Source organism: Strigops habroptila, unplaced genomic scaffold, assembly GCF_004027225.2.
Source record: "Strigops habroptila isolate Jane unplaced genomic scaffold, bStrHab1.2.pri NW_022045636.1_ctg1, whole genome shotgun sequence".
Classification (NCBI taxonomy): Eukaryota; Metazoa; Chordata; class Aves; order Psittaciformes; family Psittacidae; genus Strigops; species Strigops habroptila.
In genome coordinates this window covers 147,411-162,646 of record NW_022651112.1, presented here as the reverse complement: position 1 = coordinate 162,646, position 15,236 = coordinate 147,411, and the positions used below count along the sequence as shown (strand labels likewise).

The 15,236-nt window shown below is 63.3% G+C and overlaps 1 protein-coding gene across 1 annotated transcript; it reads right to left on the bottom strand.

The window, feature by feature from the left end:
* Positions 1 to 89: 89 nt before the first annotated feature.
* RBM10 (RNA binding motif protein 10) lies at positions 90 to 15,040 on the bottom strand. The gene is given in 24 exon segments (XM_030475377.1): positions 90 to 343; positions 795 to 897; positions 1,057 to 1,160; positions 1,325 to 1,364; positions 1,366 to 1,394; positions 2,969 to 3,154; positions 4,515 to 4,580; positions 5,000 to 5,146; positions 5,745 to 5,903; positions 6,335 to 6,426; positions 6,754 to 6,850; positions 7,279 to 7,418; positions 7,538 to 7,739; positions 7,959 to 8,100; positions 8,532 to 8,629; positions 8,944 to 9,104; positions 9,493 to 9,651; positions 9,906 to 9,966; positions 10,310 to 10,396; positions 11,494 to 11,567; positions 13,290 to 13,359; positions 13,741 to 13,926; positions 14,011 to 14,167; positions 14,567 to 15,040. Coding segments are annotated over 24 exon segments (2,631 nt in total). The 5' UTR covers positions 14,584 to 15,040; the 3' UTR covers positions 90 to 289.
* Between the last annotated feature and the right edge of the window lie 196 nt (positions 15,041 to 15,236).

The window sequence follows — 15,236 nt, the reverse complement described above, 5'->3', positions numbered from 1 at the left end:
TCAGGGATGAACCTTCTCCTCTCCCCTTTCTTCCTCTCCCCACCCCCCAAAAGGGGGGGTCCGGCCCCTCCCCCCCCCCAACCCCTCGAATTTCTCCTTTTTTCATTATTTTATTGGAAAAAAACACCCCAAAACCAACAAAAAGCCCCAAAACCGCGGGGGAGGGGGGAGGGGGAAAGAGGAGGTGAGGGGCCACCAGGGGGTGTCCCCACCCCCGGGGAAAACCCCATTGGGGGCGTGGTCTGAAGTGGGCGTGGTCTCGGGGGCGTGGCCTCGCGGGGGGCGGGGCTCAGGGTCCTTCGCTGAAACGTGTCACCCCCCCGGGGCGGGGCCGGGCGGGAGCCTGGGGGGGGGCAATGGGGTCACCTGGGGTCAGGCAGAGCCAACCCCCCCCCCCCCGTGATCACATGAGACATCGATGGTCCCCCCCCATGTCTTCATGAGGCCCCAAGAGCCCCCCACATCCAGCTCATGACCCTCCCATGACCTCCCCCTGTCCCCACATGACCCAATGCCCCCCCCATGTCCCCATATCCCCATATGTCCCCCCCATGTCCCCTTATGTCCCTCCATAACCTCCATGTCCCCACATGACCCCCATAACTCCCCCATGTCCCCTCCATGTCCCCTTAGGTCCCTCCATGTCCCCCCATCCCCATATGTCACTATGACCACCCCATGACCCAATGTCCCCCCCCCATGTCCCCTTATGTCCCCACATGACCCCATGGCCCCACATCCACCCCGTGACCCCCCCATGACCGAATGTCCCCCCCTTTGTCCCCCAGTGTCACCTCGGGGCGCCGCCGGCCCAGGCCGCTCCCCTCCTTCCAGCCCATCGCCTGCAGCATCCGGCACCCAAGGGTGGCCTCGCGGGGCAGGGACCCGTCCCCCTCCCTGCGACACCTCAGAGTCACCCCACAGCACCCCATTGGGGCCCTCATCCCCACAGCACCCACTTATGGGGTCCCCCCACCCCATAACACTCACTTTTGGGGCTCCCAGCACCCACTTTTGGGGCACCCTTGGGTGTGGGGGGAGTCAATCAGTGCTCACCCGGAGGTGGGGGGGGGTCCCCCAAATTTGCGCCTCTTGGGCTCGGGGGGGTCGGGGCCCCCCTGTTTCTCTCGGCGCTCGGCTGCCCGGTCCCGGTACTTCATCTGGGGGGGGAACAACACCCATGGGTGCCATCAGCACCCATAGGTGCCCTTCTGTTACTTTTATGTGCCCCCCATGGCTGCCCCTCCCCATAGGTGCCCCCCAGCACCCACAGGTACCCCCTATAGGAGCCCCCCAGCACCCATGGGAGCCCTCCAGCACCCACCTCCATGTCTCCCCGGTCCAGCCCCTCGGGGGGGGGGCGGGTGGTTCCGGCGCTGCAGCTCCAGGTTTTGCTGGGGGTGGACACGACACACAGTTATTGAGGGGGTCCCCAAAACCTCCCCATTCCCCTACTGAGGTGTCCCCCAATACCAGGGGTTCCCCAAGGCTTCGATGTGGGGCTTTAAAGGGCCCCAACATCCCTTAAGGAGCCCCCAACACCCATTGAGGTGACACCACCAGCCCCTGAGGATGCTCCCCAAGATCTCGGGGGGGGGTCCCCCTTTATACAAAGAGCTCCATAATAGACACAAAGGGGTTCGCCACTACACAAAGTGGTCCCCACTGGGCACAGGGTCTCCCCTCTATACAAAGGGGTCCCCAATAGGCACAAAGGGACTCCCCACTATACAAAGGGTCTCCCCCCCTATGCAAAGCACTCCCCAATACACACAAAGGGGGTCCCCCTATATAAGGAGTCTCTCCTCTATACAAAGGGCGTCCCCAATACACAAAAGGCTCCGCAATAGACACAAACGGGGTCCCCCTATACAAAGGGTATTCCCTCTGTACAAACGGGGTCCCCAATACACAAAAGGCTCCCCAAATGGACACAAAGGCGGTCCCCCTACACAAAAGGTATCCCCTCTATACAAAGGGGTCCCCAATAGGTACAAAGGGCCTCCCCCCTATACAAAGCACTCCCCGATAGACACAAAGGGGGTCCCCCTATACAAAGAGTCTCTCCTCTATATAAAGAGGGTCCCCGATACGTAAAGGGCTCCCCAATAGACACAAAGGCGATCCTGCTATACAAAGGGTATTGTCTCTATACAAAGGGGTCCCCAGTAGGCACAAAGGGTCTCCCCCTATACAAAGCACTCCCCAATAGACACAAACGGGGTCCCCCTATTCGAAGGGTCTCCCCTCTATACAAAGAGGGTCCCCGATATACAAAGAGCTCCCCAATAGACACAAAGGGGTCCCCCTATGCAAAGAGTCTCTCCTCTATACAAAGGGGGTCCCCAACACACAAAAGAGTATCCATTCCATACAACGGGGGTCCCCAATACATAAAGCGCTCCCCAATAGCCACAAAGGTGGTCCCGCTATACAAAGCGTATCCCCTCTAAGCAAAGGGCTCCCCAACAGGCACAAAGGGGGTCCCTCTATACAAAGCATATCCATTACATACAACCGGGGTCCCCAATACACAAAGGGCCCCCCAATAGACACAAAGGGGGTCCCCCTATACAAAGCGTATCCATTACACACAACGGGGGTCCCCAATACACAAAGGGCCCCCCAATAGACACAAAGGGGGTCCCTCTATACAAACCATATCCATTACACACAACGGGGGTCCCCAATACACAAAGGGCCCCCCAATAGACACAAAGTGGGTCCCTCTATACAAAGAGTACCTATTAGATACAACGGGGGTCCCCAATACACAAAGGGCCCCCCAATAGACACAAAGGGGGGTCCTCTATACAAAGAGTCTCTTCTCCTCTCTATACAAACGGGATCCCCATACACACAAAGGGGGTCCCCCTATATGAAGCGTATCCCTTCCATACAAGGGGGGTCCCCAGCACACGAAGCGCCCCCCCCGCAGACACAGGGGGGGTCCCCGCGGCGCCGGTACCTTGTGCAGCCCCGAGAGCTGCTGGTGCCGCAGCAGCGCCTCCCGGCTGGGGAACTGCCGGCGGCAGAGCAGGCAGGCGAGCTTGAGCCAGTCCGTGAGCGCCTCCCCCCGCTCCGCGCCGCGCTCCGCCTCCTCCTCGCTCTCGCTCTCGCCGCTGTACGCGGCCACCAGCCCGCGGGGGGGGCTCTGCGGGGGCACCCATGGGTGGCGGTGAGGGAGATAGAGGGGGGATGTGGGGGGCGGAAAGTAGGGAGGACCCATGGAGCAAGGGGTACAGGGGGGAAAGGAGAGTCTGGGGGCACACATGGGTGAGGGGGGGGGCACATGTGGTGGGAGGGGTACCCATGGGTGGGGGTGAATCAGATATAGTGGGGATGGGGGGGGTGGGAAGTGGGGAGGACCCATGGAGCAAGGGGTACAGGGGGGAAAAGAGAGTCTGGGGGCACCCATGGGTGAGGGGGGGGGCACATGTGGTGGGAGGGGTACCCATGGGTGGGGGTGAATCAGATATAGTGGGGATGGGGGGGGTGGGAAGTGGGGAGGACCCATGGAGCAAGGGGTACAGGGGGGAAAAGAGAGTCTGGGGGCACCCATGGGTGAGGGGGGGGGCACATGTGGTGGGAGGGGCACCCATGGGTGGGGGTGAATGAGATATAGTGGGGATGGGGGGGGTGGGAAGTGGGGAGGACCCATGGAGCAAGGGGTACAGGGGGGAAAAGAGAGTCTGGGGGCACCCATGGGTGGGGGGGGGGCCACACGTGGTGGGAGGGGCACCAATAGGTGGGGGTGGAGGAGATAGAGGGGGGATGTGGGGGGCGGAAAGTAGGGAGGACCCATGGAGCAAGGGGTACAGGGAGGAAAGGAGAGTCTGGGGGCACACATGGGTGAGGGGGGGGGGCACATGTGGTGGGAGAGGTACCCATGGGTGGGGGTGAATGAGATATAGTGGGGGTGGGGGGGGTGGGAAGTGGGGGGTACCAAGGGGTACAGGGGGGAAAGGAGAGTCTGGGGACACCCATGGGTGAAGGGGGGTGCACACGTGGTGGGAGGGGTACCCATGGGTGGGGGTGAATGAAATATAGTGGGGATGGGCGGGGTGGGAAGTGGGGAGGACCCATGGAGCAAGGGGTACAGGGGGGAAAGGAGAGTCTCGGGGGCACCCATGGGTGAGGAGGGGGCACACCTGGTGGGAGGGGCACCCATGGGTGGGGGTGAATGAGATATAGTGGGGATGGGGGGGGTGGGAAGTGGGGGGGACCCATGGAACAAGGGGTTGGGGGGGGGGACGACAGAGGTGAGGGGGGCACCAATGGGGGGGTATAGGGGGAAAGGAGGATGTGGGGATGAGGGGGGTGGGAAGCAGGGGGCACCCATGGACCAAGGGGTACAGGGAGGCAAGGGGGTCTGGGGGGCACCTATGAGTGAAGGGGGGGGAGATATAGGGAGACAGGAGGATGGAAAGGGCGTGGGAAGTGGGGGGACCCGTGGACCCAGGGCTTGGGGGGGTAAAAGGGTCTGGGGGGGCACCCATGGGTGCGGGGCTCACCAGCCGCTCATCACTCGCCAGCTTGGGCAGCTCGATGGGTGGGTGCTGCCGCTCAGCCAGAGCACCCTGGGGGAGGTGTCAGGGTTAGGGGGCACCCATGGGTGCTGGGGGGGGATATGGGGTGCTGCTTGCAGCCCCATTGCTCTCCCACGGCCAGCACACACTGCTCCCCCCACCATAACCCCCTATTGCATCCTATGGCACCCATAGCACCCCATTACCAGTACTCATAGCCCCCCCCCCCCCCCCCGGCACCCATAGCACCCATTACCAATACGCATAGCCCCCCACTGCAGCCTACAGCACCCATAGCACTGCATTACCAGCACCAAAACCCCCAAACTTATAGCACCCATACCACCCCATTACCACCACCTATAGCTCCCCACATCGTAGGGCACCCATAGAAGCCATTACAAGCACCCATTGCCCCCCCAGCACCCATACCCCCCAGCACCCATTGCCCCCAGCACCCATGGGTGCACCTTCTTCTCCAGGATGGCGTATCCAGCGTCGGCGGCGGCCGCCTCGCGCCGCTCGTCCTCGCGGGGGGGCGGGGGGGGCCCCGCGCTGCGCCCGCTCTCCCGCTGCTTGTTGAGGCTGCGCGCCCAGCGCTCCATGTCCTTGGCGATCTGAGCACCCATGGGTGCGGGCAGGGGGGGATGGGAGGGGGGGGGACACATAGGGGATGTTGGGGACCCATTGGGGGTGTTGGGGTAGACAAGGACCCACAGGAGTTGCTGGGCACCCATGGGTGTTATTGGGGTAGATAAGGACCCACACGGATCACTCGGCCCCCATGGGTGCTATTGGGGTAGATAAAGACCCACAGGGCTTGCTGAGCACCTATGGGTGCGATTGGGTTGATGGAAACCCATGGGTGCCATTAGGGTGTGAGAAGACCAATGGGTGCTAACAGGGTACGTGGGGACCCATGGGAACTAGTGGGGTCTAATGGGACCCATGGGTGCTATTGGGATGGATGGGGACGCACTAGGGTACATGGGTGCTACTGGGGGTCTATGAGCACCCAGGAACGCTATTGGCCTCTATGGGGACTCCCATGTCCCATAGACATCCAGAAGCACCCATAGGTGCCCCCCACAAAGCACTGGTGCCCCATTGGGGTTTAGAGGAGGGGTCCCATGGTAATGGAGAACTGAGAGACACCCCCTCCCCATCTCCCCCCATGGGTGCTGTGGGTGGGCGGCCGCACCCATGGGTGCTGACCTGCTGAGCTGTCTTGGTCTTGTGCTTCTCCTTCTTGTCCTTGGGCTCTTTGGGGGGCCCGGGGGGGCCGGGAGGGGGCTCGGCGGGGGGGGCCGCCAGGTACGTGCGACGTTCCCCATCCCAATACAGGTACTGGCCAGCTCCAGCATCATAGTAGTACTGGGGGGGGGGGGTGTGTGTTTCAGGGTGCGGGTCAGGGTGGGAGTCACCCCAAAATACCCCCCCCATGCCATGGAATTAATCCCCTAGGGCACCAAAATCCCCCCCATGGACCCCAAAATGGTTCTTCCTCCGCCAACCCACCCTAGAGACCGTAAAATCCTCCCCCAGGGCACCCAAAATAGTCCCTTCCCCCCCACAAACCACCTCAGGGACCCCAAATCCCCCCCCAGGGCACCCAAAATAGTCCCTTCCCCCCTAAATCAAGCCCTTAAAATGGCCCCAACCCCCCCATTTTTCACCCCAACCCCCCTCCCCCCAGCCTTAAACTGCCCTTTTTGGTCCCAAAACTGCAGCGTTTGGCCCCAGTTTTGCCCCATGCGGGGTGGGGGGGGCCTGCCCCCCCCCTTTTGCACCCCAAAAACCGCCACCTGGGAGTGGGGGTCGTAGTAGAGCCCAGTGAGGGGGTCGTAGTAGTAGCCTGAGGTCTCATCGTACTGGTAGGTAGAGACATCAGGGACCGCTGTGGGGGGGGAAAGGCAGTCATGGGGGGGCCCCAATATACTGGGACCCCCCCCAGACCCTTGGACCCCCCCAAAGATCTTGGGACCCCCCAAAAGTGAAGTTGCCCCATTCAAAGTAGCCCCAGGACCCCCCAAAGCACCTCAGGACCCTCCCTCCCAAACACCCTCAGTACCCCCCCCCAGGACCCCTCTCCAGGCCTCAAGAGTGCTCCAGAGCCCCCCCAAAAGACCCCCCCCATAACACCCCCCTAGACCCCCCCCAACCCCTCCCAGGTCCCCCCATAGACCCCCCCCAAATCGCCCCCCTTATTCCCCCCCTTACTCACGGTACTGGCCATAGGGCTCGGAGCTGGGGGGGGCGGCTGGGGGGGGCCCGCTGGGGGCTGGGGTGGGGGTCTCAGCCTTGAGGGGCCCCGTATAAGCCTGGGATAGGGGGGGGAGCATCGCCCTTAATTAACCCCCCCCAATATCACCCCTATAAGCCCCATTTTTGGGGACTCCCCCCACTGTTTTAGGCACACCCCCCCCCCCTTTCATTCCCCCTCACAAGCATTTGTGGTTCCCCTTTAACAGGCATTTCCCCCCTTTATGGGATACCCCCTCTTTTTATAGCCACCCTTTTTGGTTCTCCCAATTTATGGGGGCCCCATTTCCTCCCCACGTTTTGGGACCCCCCAATTTCACCCACCTAACACCTTCTACCCCCCCCATTTTAAGGACCTCCCCATTATCCCGTTCTCCCACCATGCACCCCAAAATCCACCTCCAGGGACCCCAATATGGCCTCTGACCCCCCCAAACCACCCTAATTTACGGGTTCCCCCCCCACCCTCCCCACCTGGGGTACCCACCTGGGGGGGGGCTCCCTGGGGGGGAGCATTGGGGGTCTCGGCAGTCGGGGGGGGATAGGAGGGGGCCCCTTGGGGGGCACGGGAGAAGGGCCCCCCCCCTGCTGTGTGGTCAAGGCCCAGCACCGGCGGCTCCTCCGCACCTAAGGGGGGTATGTGTTAATATAGGGTGCTGCCCCCCACTCCTTGCTGAGCCCCACACTTGGGGGTCCATGCCATGGGGTATGCCATAATGGGGTCCTATGGGGGGGGGGGCACTCACCGGGGGCGGGGCCATCGGCTTTGGAAGGGGCGGGGCCAGAGTGGGTGGGGCCGGGGGGCGGGGCCGAGGAGCCCTTGAGGTAGGCGGAGCCATAGAGCGAGGGGGCGGGGCCGCTGAAGGTCTCCTCCGATTGGTAGAAGGTGCCGAAGTCGCTCGGAGGCTCGTCCCCCCCGGCCCACGTGGTCTCAGAGCCAGGGGCGGCCTGCGCGGAAGGGGCGGGGCCACGTCAGGACACGCCCACCCCCGCAAAAGCCCCGCCCACCCCACGAACATATCCCTCCCTTTATGCCCCGCCCACAGCGATAAGCCCCGCCCACTCCCACAAACAACTCTTAAAGCCCCGCCCACCACACATTCATATAATCTTAAAGCCCCGCCCACCGCCCCTTAAACCCCGCCCCTACCCCGAAGCCCCGCCCACCTGGGAGAGCGCCCATTGGGCAGCAGCGATGGCCGTCGAGGCGACAGAGGCGGCGCTGGCGCGGGGCGGGCCCTCCCCTGGCCCCGCCCCCTGCACCTCCCTGGGGGCGGGGTCAGGGCCTCGGCTCAGGGGCTGGGCTTCACTGCAGGGGGCGTGGCCATGTGCGGGGGGTGGGGTTTAGAGCAGTGGCCAGGGCCTGAGGAGCAGGTGGGAGGGGCTAAAAGGCAGAGGGCGGAGCAACGGGGGGCGTGGCTTCATGGAGATGTAGGCGGAGCTTTTGAGCGGGGGTGGAACCTGGGGCTTTCCATTGGCTGGGGGGTGTGGGTGGGTGGAGCTTAGCGTGGTTATGGGCGGGGTTAAGGGGCAGGGCCTGAGCTTACCCTATTGGCTAAGCCTTGTTGGAGGCATGGCCTACGGGTTGTGGGCGTGGTTTGGGGGGCTGTGGGCGTGGCTTAGCGCCGAGGGCGGGTCTTGGGGATACCGGGGGAGGCATGCAGTGGGGGGGGCTTGGGGGCGTGGCCTAAATGGGGCGTAGCCTAAAGGGGGTGGGGCGTAAAGGGGGCGTGGCCTCACCGCTTGGAGCCTTTGGCGAACTCCACGTTGATGCTCTTGCCGTCAATGTGCAGGGGGGGGTGCAGGGCCTGCAGCATCTGCAGCAGCTGGGAAGCCTCCTATGGGGCACCCCACAACCAGAGCAAGGGGTTTTGGGGGGGTCCAGGCCTCCAAGTATCCCCCCATGAGGGACCTGGCACTCAGGGACACCCCAAAACCCCCCACAACAAAGGACCATGGGGTCCAGAAAGGACCTATGTAAGCAAGGCACCCCAAAACGGGCTCCACCTGGGCATCCAGGAACAGCCCCCCCCCCCCCAAAAGGGGACTCAGGCATCTGCGGTGCCCCCCAAAATGGACCCAGGTGTCTGAGGAACCCTACTGAAGAGACCCAGGCATGGGGGGCACCCCACAGAGGGGCCGCAGCACCCACCACGATGGTGCTGAGCTGGACGAAGGCGAAGCCGCGGTTGAGCTGGGTCTGTCTGTCCTTGATGACGCGGACGTTGGCGGCCGAGAGGGCGGCGAAGGGGGCGAGAGCCGTCAGGATGGACTCGAGGCTGCTCTGGGGGTGCAGGTTCCGCAGGATGATGGCTGGGGGGGGACGGGGGGGAACCCCAAAGGCAAGAAGCTGGGTCAGTAAAAGCAACCCCCCACTGGACCCATATAACAGCCCCTTGGACACCCATAACCACCCTTTGGACACCCATAACCCCCCCAGACCCACGTAACACCCTTTTGAATACCCATAACCCCCCCTTGCACATTCATAAGCCACCTTAGACACCCATAACCCCCCAAAACTTCCATTAACACCCCCTTGGACACCCATAAAACCCCTTTGGACACCCATAACTACCCCTTAGACACCCACTATATGCCTTTAGACATCCATACCCCCCCAAACCGCCATAACTCCCCTTTAGACACCCATAACACCCCCTAAGATCCCCATAGCACCCCCAGGACCCCCCCAACTCACTGTCATTGGCATTATCAGCTCCAGGCTCGGTCCCACTGTGGGTTCCCCCTGGGTTCCCCCCCAAAGTGGGGCCATAGGGTTGGGGAAGGGGCAGCAGCCCCCCCCCACCTCCAGGCACCAGCTCCGGTCGTGGCCCCCCAGGGCCCCGTTGCTCCGCTTCTGCACCCCAAAACATATAAACCCCCCCAGGTCAGTGCTTTAACCCCAAAATCAGGTGCTTAAACCCCATGATTAGTGACTGAGCCCCAAAACTGGATCGTGAAACCCCAAACTGGGGTGACTGAAGAGGAACGGATTTTGGGGTAAAACCAGAAGGATTTGGGGTTAAGTCAGGGGGTTTTGGGGTGAAATCAGTGGTTTTGGGGTGAAATCAGCAATTTTGGGATGAAATCAGGGGGTTGGGGGTAACTCACCGGCTTTGGGGACTCCGCACTTGAAGCACTTCTCCCGGCGCTTGAAGTTCTGCACCCCGCACTGTGGGACACCCCAACCCCCCCATAGCACCCGACATCCTCCAATGCACCCCCAAACCCCCCCCGACCCCATAGCCCCCCCATAGACCCCTCAATCCCTCTCCAACCCCCCCCCAAGATCCCTATAACCCCCCCAGATCCCCATAGTCCCCCCCAGGAGTCCCATAAGCCACCCCAAACCCCCTTAGAACCCCCCTGGATCACCCAGGACCTCCACAAACACCCCCCAGGTCCCCATAACCCCCCCCGGGACCCCCATAACCCACACCCAGACCCCCATAAACCCCCCCAAACCCCCTTAGAACCCCCCCAGGGACCCCCATACCCACCCCCATGCCCCCCACCTTAGCACAGAGCCAGTCCTCATTGATCTTGGGCTTGGGGTCGCTGTAGTGCAGGGACACGCGCTGCCCCAGTAAACTGAGCCCTTGCTGTGGGGGGGGGGAACAGGCACACACTCGCACGAGGGCTTGCACGAGGGCTTGCACGAGGGCTCACCCCCTCCCATAAAGCCCTAGAATGAGGCTCACACAAGGGGGGCACCAGAGCTTGCACCAGGGGCCTTGCACAAGAGCTTGATCCACGGTTTGCACTAACGGGGACACCAAGAGAAGGCCTTGCACGAGGGTTTGCACCAGGGGGGCTCACACCACAGCTCACACACACCCCCCCCCAGGACCCCCATAGTCTGGGCTTGCACGAGGGAGCACCAGGGTTCACGCTGGGAGGCACGAGGCAACACAAGAGCTTGCACCAAGGTTCACCATAGAGCTCCCCATAGAGAGCACGAGGGCTTGCACCAGGGTTTGCACAAGGAGAGCACGAAGCTTCTCACCTGAACCTGCACCAGGGCACCCGAGGCCTCACACGAGGGCTTAAACCAAGGCTCACACCAAGGCTCGCACCACGAATCACACTAGAAGGGCCCAGGCCTTGCACCAGGGGCCTTGCACAAGAGCTTGCACCAGGGTTCACAGCAGGGCTCGCACGAGGGGAGCACAAGAGATCGCAGCAGGACTTGCACAAGAGCTCGCTCACAGCAGAACCTGCCCAAGGGCTCGCACCAGCGCTCACACGGCCCTTGCACCACGGCTTGCACGAGGGGGCACCAGGGCTCACACTACCCCCGGGCAGCCCTCGCCACACAAGGGTCTTGCACCAGGATGCACAAGAACCATGTGGGAAGAGCACCAAAGGCTCTTGTCACCCGAGGGTGCCCGAGGGCCGGGCACGGCGCTTGCACGAGGGTCACACACGGGTGCACGGGGGCGTCGCACGAGGGTTTCAAAGCAGGACCTTGGACAAGGCTCTTGCACAGGGGTTTACACGAGGGAGCCCAATGGCCTCATGTAAGGGCTTCACATGAGGGTTTCCAACTAGGCCCTTGCCCAACGGTCTCGCACGAGGGTTTTACACGAGGGCACCCAATGGCGTCGCACGAGGGTGTCGCACGAGGGTTTTACACGAGGGCACCCAATGGCTTTGCACGAGGGTGTCGCACGAGGGTGTCACACGAGCCCCCCCGGACCTGGTTGGCGTCCATCCACCGCGCCGCGTCCTGGACGTGGTTAAACTCCACGAAGGCGAAGCCGCGGCTCTGACCTGGAATGACCCAGTGGGGAGGGGGGGGGTCAGGGAGAGCACCCATGGGTGGCCCCCACCACCACCCCCCACCCCTGGGATCAGCTGGGGGGGGGGGGGAATGGCAGCCCTGGGCCCCCCCTGGGTGGGAATAGGCACTCATGGGTGCTCCTGATGTTGTTCTCAGTGTGGGTATGGGCACGTATGGCAGCCCCTGGTTGCGAATGGGCACCCATGGGTGCTCCTGGGCCTATCTTAAGTGGGATATAGGCACCCCTGGGACTCCTCAGGGTGAAAATGGGGACTACTGGGTGCTCCTGAGATGCCTCTTGGACCTCTAGGGATAAAACAGAGCACCCATGGGTGCTCCTGGAACCCTTCTGGGACCCCCAGTGTTGGGTATGGGCACCTATGGGTGCTCCTCAAGCACCCATAGGTGCTCTTTAAGTGGACTATGAGGTTCTGTAAGTGCTTTTTGGACCCTTTAGGTAGCATACGGGCACCCCTGGGTGCCCCCCAGCTAAGGCACAGCACCCCTGGGTGCTCCTGGGAACAAGACCAGCACCCCTGGGTGCTCCTGGAGAAGGCCTGATGTAGGTCTGGCACCCCTGGGTGCCCCTTGGGCAGACGGCAGGCACCCCTGGATGCCCCCGGGATATGGGATCAGCACCCCTGGGTGCTCCTGGGAAGGGTCTGGCACCCCTGGGTGCCCCTTGACTATGGGTTAGCACCCCTGGGTGCTCCTGGGCAGGGGTTGAGCACCCCTGGGTGCCCCCTCTGTGTGGCTCAGCACCCCTGGGTGCTCCTGGGAAGGTCTCCAGCACCCCTGGGTGCTCCTAGGGAGGGACGGGCACCCCTGGGTGCCCCCAGAAAACAGGACCAGCACCCCTGGGTGCCCCTAGAGCTAAGACCGGCACCCCTGGGTGCCCCTGGGGACAGGACCAGCACCCCTGGGTGCTCCTAGAGATGGGATGGGCACCCCTGGGTGCTCCCCAAGTCTGGTGCAGCACCCCTGGGTGCTCCCTAAGGACAAGATTGGCACCCCTGGGTGCCCCTGGGGACAGGACCAGCACCCCTGGGTGCTCCTAGAGATGGGATGTGTAGCCCTGGGTACCCTCCAAGTCCAGCACAGCACCCCTGGGTGCTCCTGGGGATGGGACCAGCACCCCTGGGTGCTCTTAGAGATGAGACCAGCACCCCTGGGTGCCTCTGGGGAGAGAATGGGCACCCCTGGGTGCCCCCCAAAGTCTGGCACAGCACCCCTGGGTGCCCCTAAGGTGGGAACAGACACCCCTGGGTGCCTCCTAAGTTTGACACAGCACCCCTGGGTGCTCCTGGGGATGGGATCAGTACCCCTGGGTGCTCCTAGAGATGGGATCAGCACCCCTGGGTGCCCCCTAACATTGGTGCAGCGCCCCTGGGTGCTCCTACAGATGGGATGGGCACCCCTGAGTGCCCCCTAAGTCTGGTGCAGCACCCCTGGGTGCCTTAAGGTGGAAACAGATACTCGTGGGTGCCTCCTAAGTCTGGGGTAGCACCCCTGGGTGCTCCTAGACATGGGATCACCACCCTTGTGTGCCTCTGGGGATGGGATCAAGCTCTGGGTGCCCCCCAGCATGAGCAGGGACCCACCCTCCCCACCCAAGGGATACAGGGGGAGGTGGGTACCCCCCCCATAAAGACCCCATGTGAAGGGGTGCCCCCCACCCAACAGGGACCCGCGGGGGGGGGGGTCTGGCTCACCTGAGGACTTGTTGCGCATCAGCCGCACCTCGCGGGGCTGCACCCCCTGTGCCTGCAGCTGCGCCCGGATCTGGGGGGGGGGAACGGCAATGGTGGGACCCCGGCACTGGGGAGGGGACCCTGGTATTGGGGACACCCCCAACCCGCTCCCCCCCCCATCAGAAATGGGGCTATCCTGAGGGGGGCGTGGCCTGTGGGGAAGGGGGCGTGGTCAGACAGAGGAGCGTGGCTACACAGGGTGTGGGCGTGGCTTGTGTAAGGCAGCGTGACTACAACGTGGGCGTCTCCACAGGGGACGTGGCCTGTTCAAAGGAGGCGTGGCCAAGCTGGGGGCATGGCCAATCCCCTCCAAGACCCAGCCCTACAGGGCTGCGGAGGCGGGGGGGGGTGGGATTTAAAGGGCCAGCACCACCCAAAAGAGGCGGGGCTTCGCGGAGGGGGCGGGGCTTACATCATTCTCGGTGGCGGCCTGGGGCAGCATGCGCAGCATGACGATGGTGCTGGCGCGCGGCTCCTCCTCGGCTGCCTCCGGGCGGTAATCCTGGTCCCGGTAGTCACCGTCAGCACCAAACGGCAGCGTAGGGGGTGCTGGGGGGGGATCCCGCTTCCGGGGGGGCTCTGAACCCTCGTAGGAGCCCTGGAAGTGGGGATCAAGTCTCTAGCTGGGGACCCAAGTGCCCGCAGGGAGACCCCACCATCCATGATGGCACGGGGCACCCACCTGAGAGGAGGTCCCAGATGCTGAGGGGCCCTCAGGGGGACCTCCATAGCCGCGATAGTCCATGTCGCGATAGTCGTGATCCCGCTGGGTGCGGGACCCTTCTTCAGAAGAGGTGGGGGCCCCCCCGTAGCGACCAGTCCGGTCCCCACGGCCCCCTCTGTGGGAGGGGGAAACAGGTCAGGGGGGTCCCCAAATGTCCCTCCACCCCCCCCCCCTTGGGGCTAACCCTACAGTCACTTATGGGGGGGGCTCCAAATAGCCCCAAGGGCCTGTCCTCCACTTGGACAATCCCAAAGTGTGTGTCCCTCCTCTTGGGGGTCCCTCAATGTCCCATCTGTGGGGTTCCCAAATATCTCTTCTCCACTCAGGGGTCCCATTCACCCCTTATGCACCCCCTAAATGTCTCCTCCCCCCTTGGGGGTCCCCACATGTGATCCCTGGGGGGGAAGCCCTCAAATGTCCCCTCCCCCTCGGGGTCCCCACGGTCTTTCCCCCCACTTTGGGGTCCCCAAACGCCACCCCCCTCCCAGGCCCCCCGTTTTGGGGTTCCCCCTACCTGCGTTCATACTCCATGGTGCTGGTACCTGTGGGGGACAGCGTGAATGGGGAGACTGGGAGGAGCAGGGAGGAACCGGGTGTTACTGGGAGGGACTGGGATGAATGGGGAAGGCACCAAAGGTGGCTGGGAGGAAACTGGGGGTGCTGGGAGGGACTGGGGGGCAACTGGGAGTTACTGGTATCAAGTGCAGGGGGTACTGAGAGGGACTGGGACTGAGATAACCTGGGGGGGGCACTGGTAGTGACCGGGATGAACTGGGGGGGGGGCACTGGGATGAACTGGGAAGTAACTGGGGGGTACTGGGATCAACTGGGGCAGTACTGGAAGGCACTGGGGCTGAGATGAGCTGGAGGGGGGACACTGGAAGGGACAGGGATGAACAGGGTGGGGGTCTATGGGGTACCTATGGGCACTGGGAGTGACTGGGGTGAACTGGGGGGGCACTGGGAGGAACTGGAAGCCATGTGGCCCCATGAGGACCCCCCCCGCGCCATGCCCCGCCCCTTCATTAGCATACGCGGCCCCGCCCCCTCCGCAGGGCTCCAGCGCCAGGCCCCGCCCCCTCCTCCCCTTCTACCCAATCACCGACCGCGCCGAGGGTCCCGCGGAGCCCCGCCCCTCCCGGTAGGCCCCGCCCCTCCCGGTAGGCCCCGACCTGTCCGCTCCG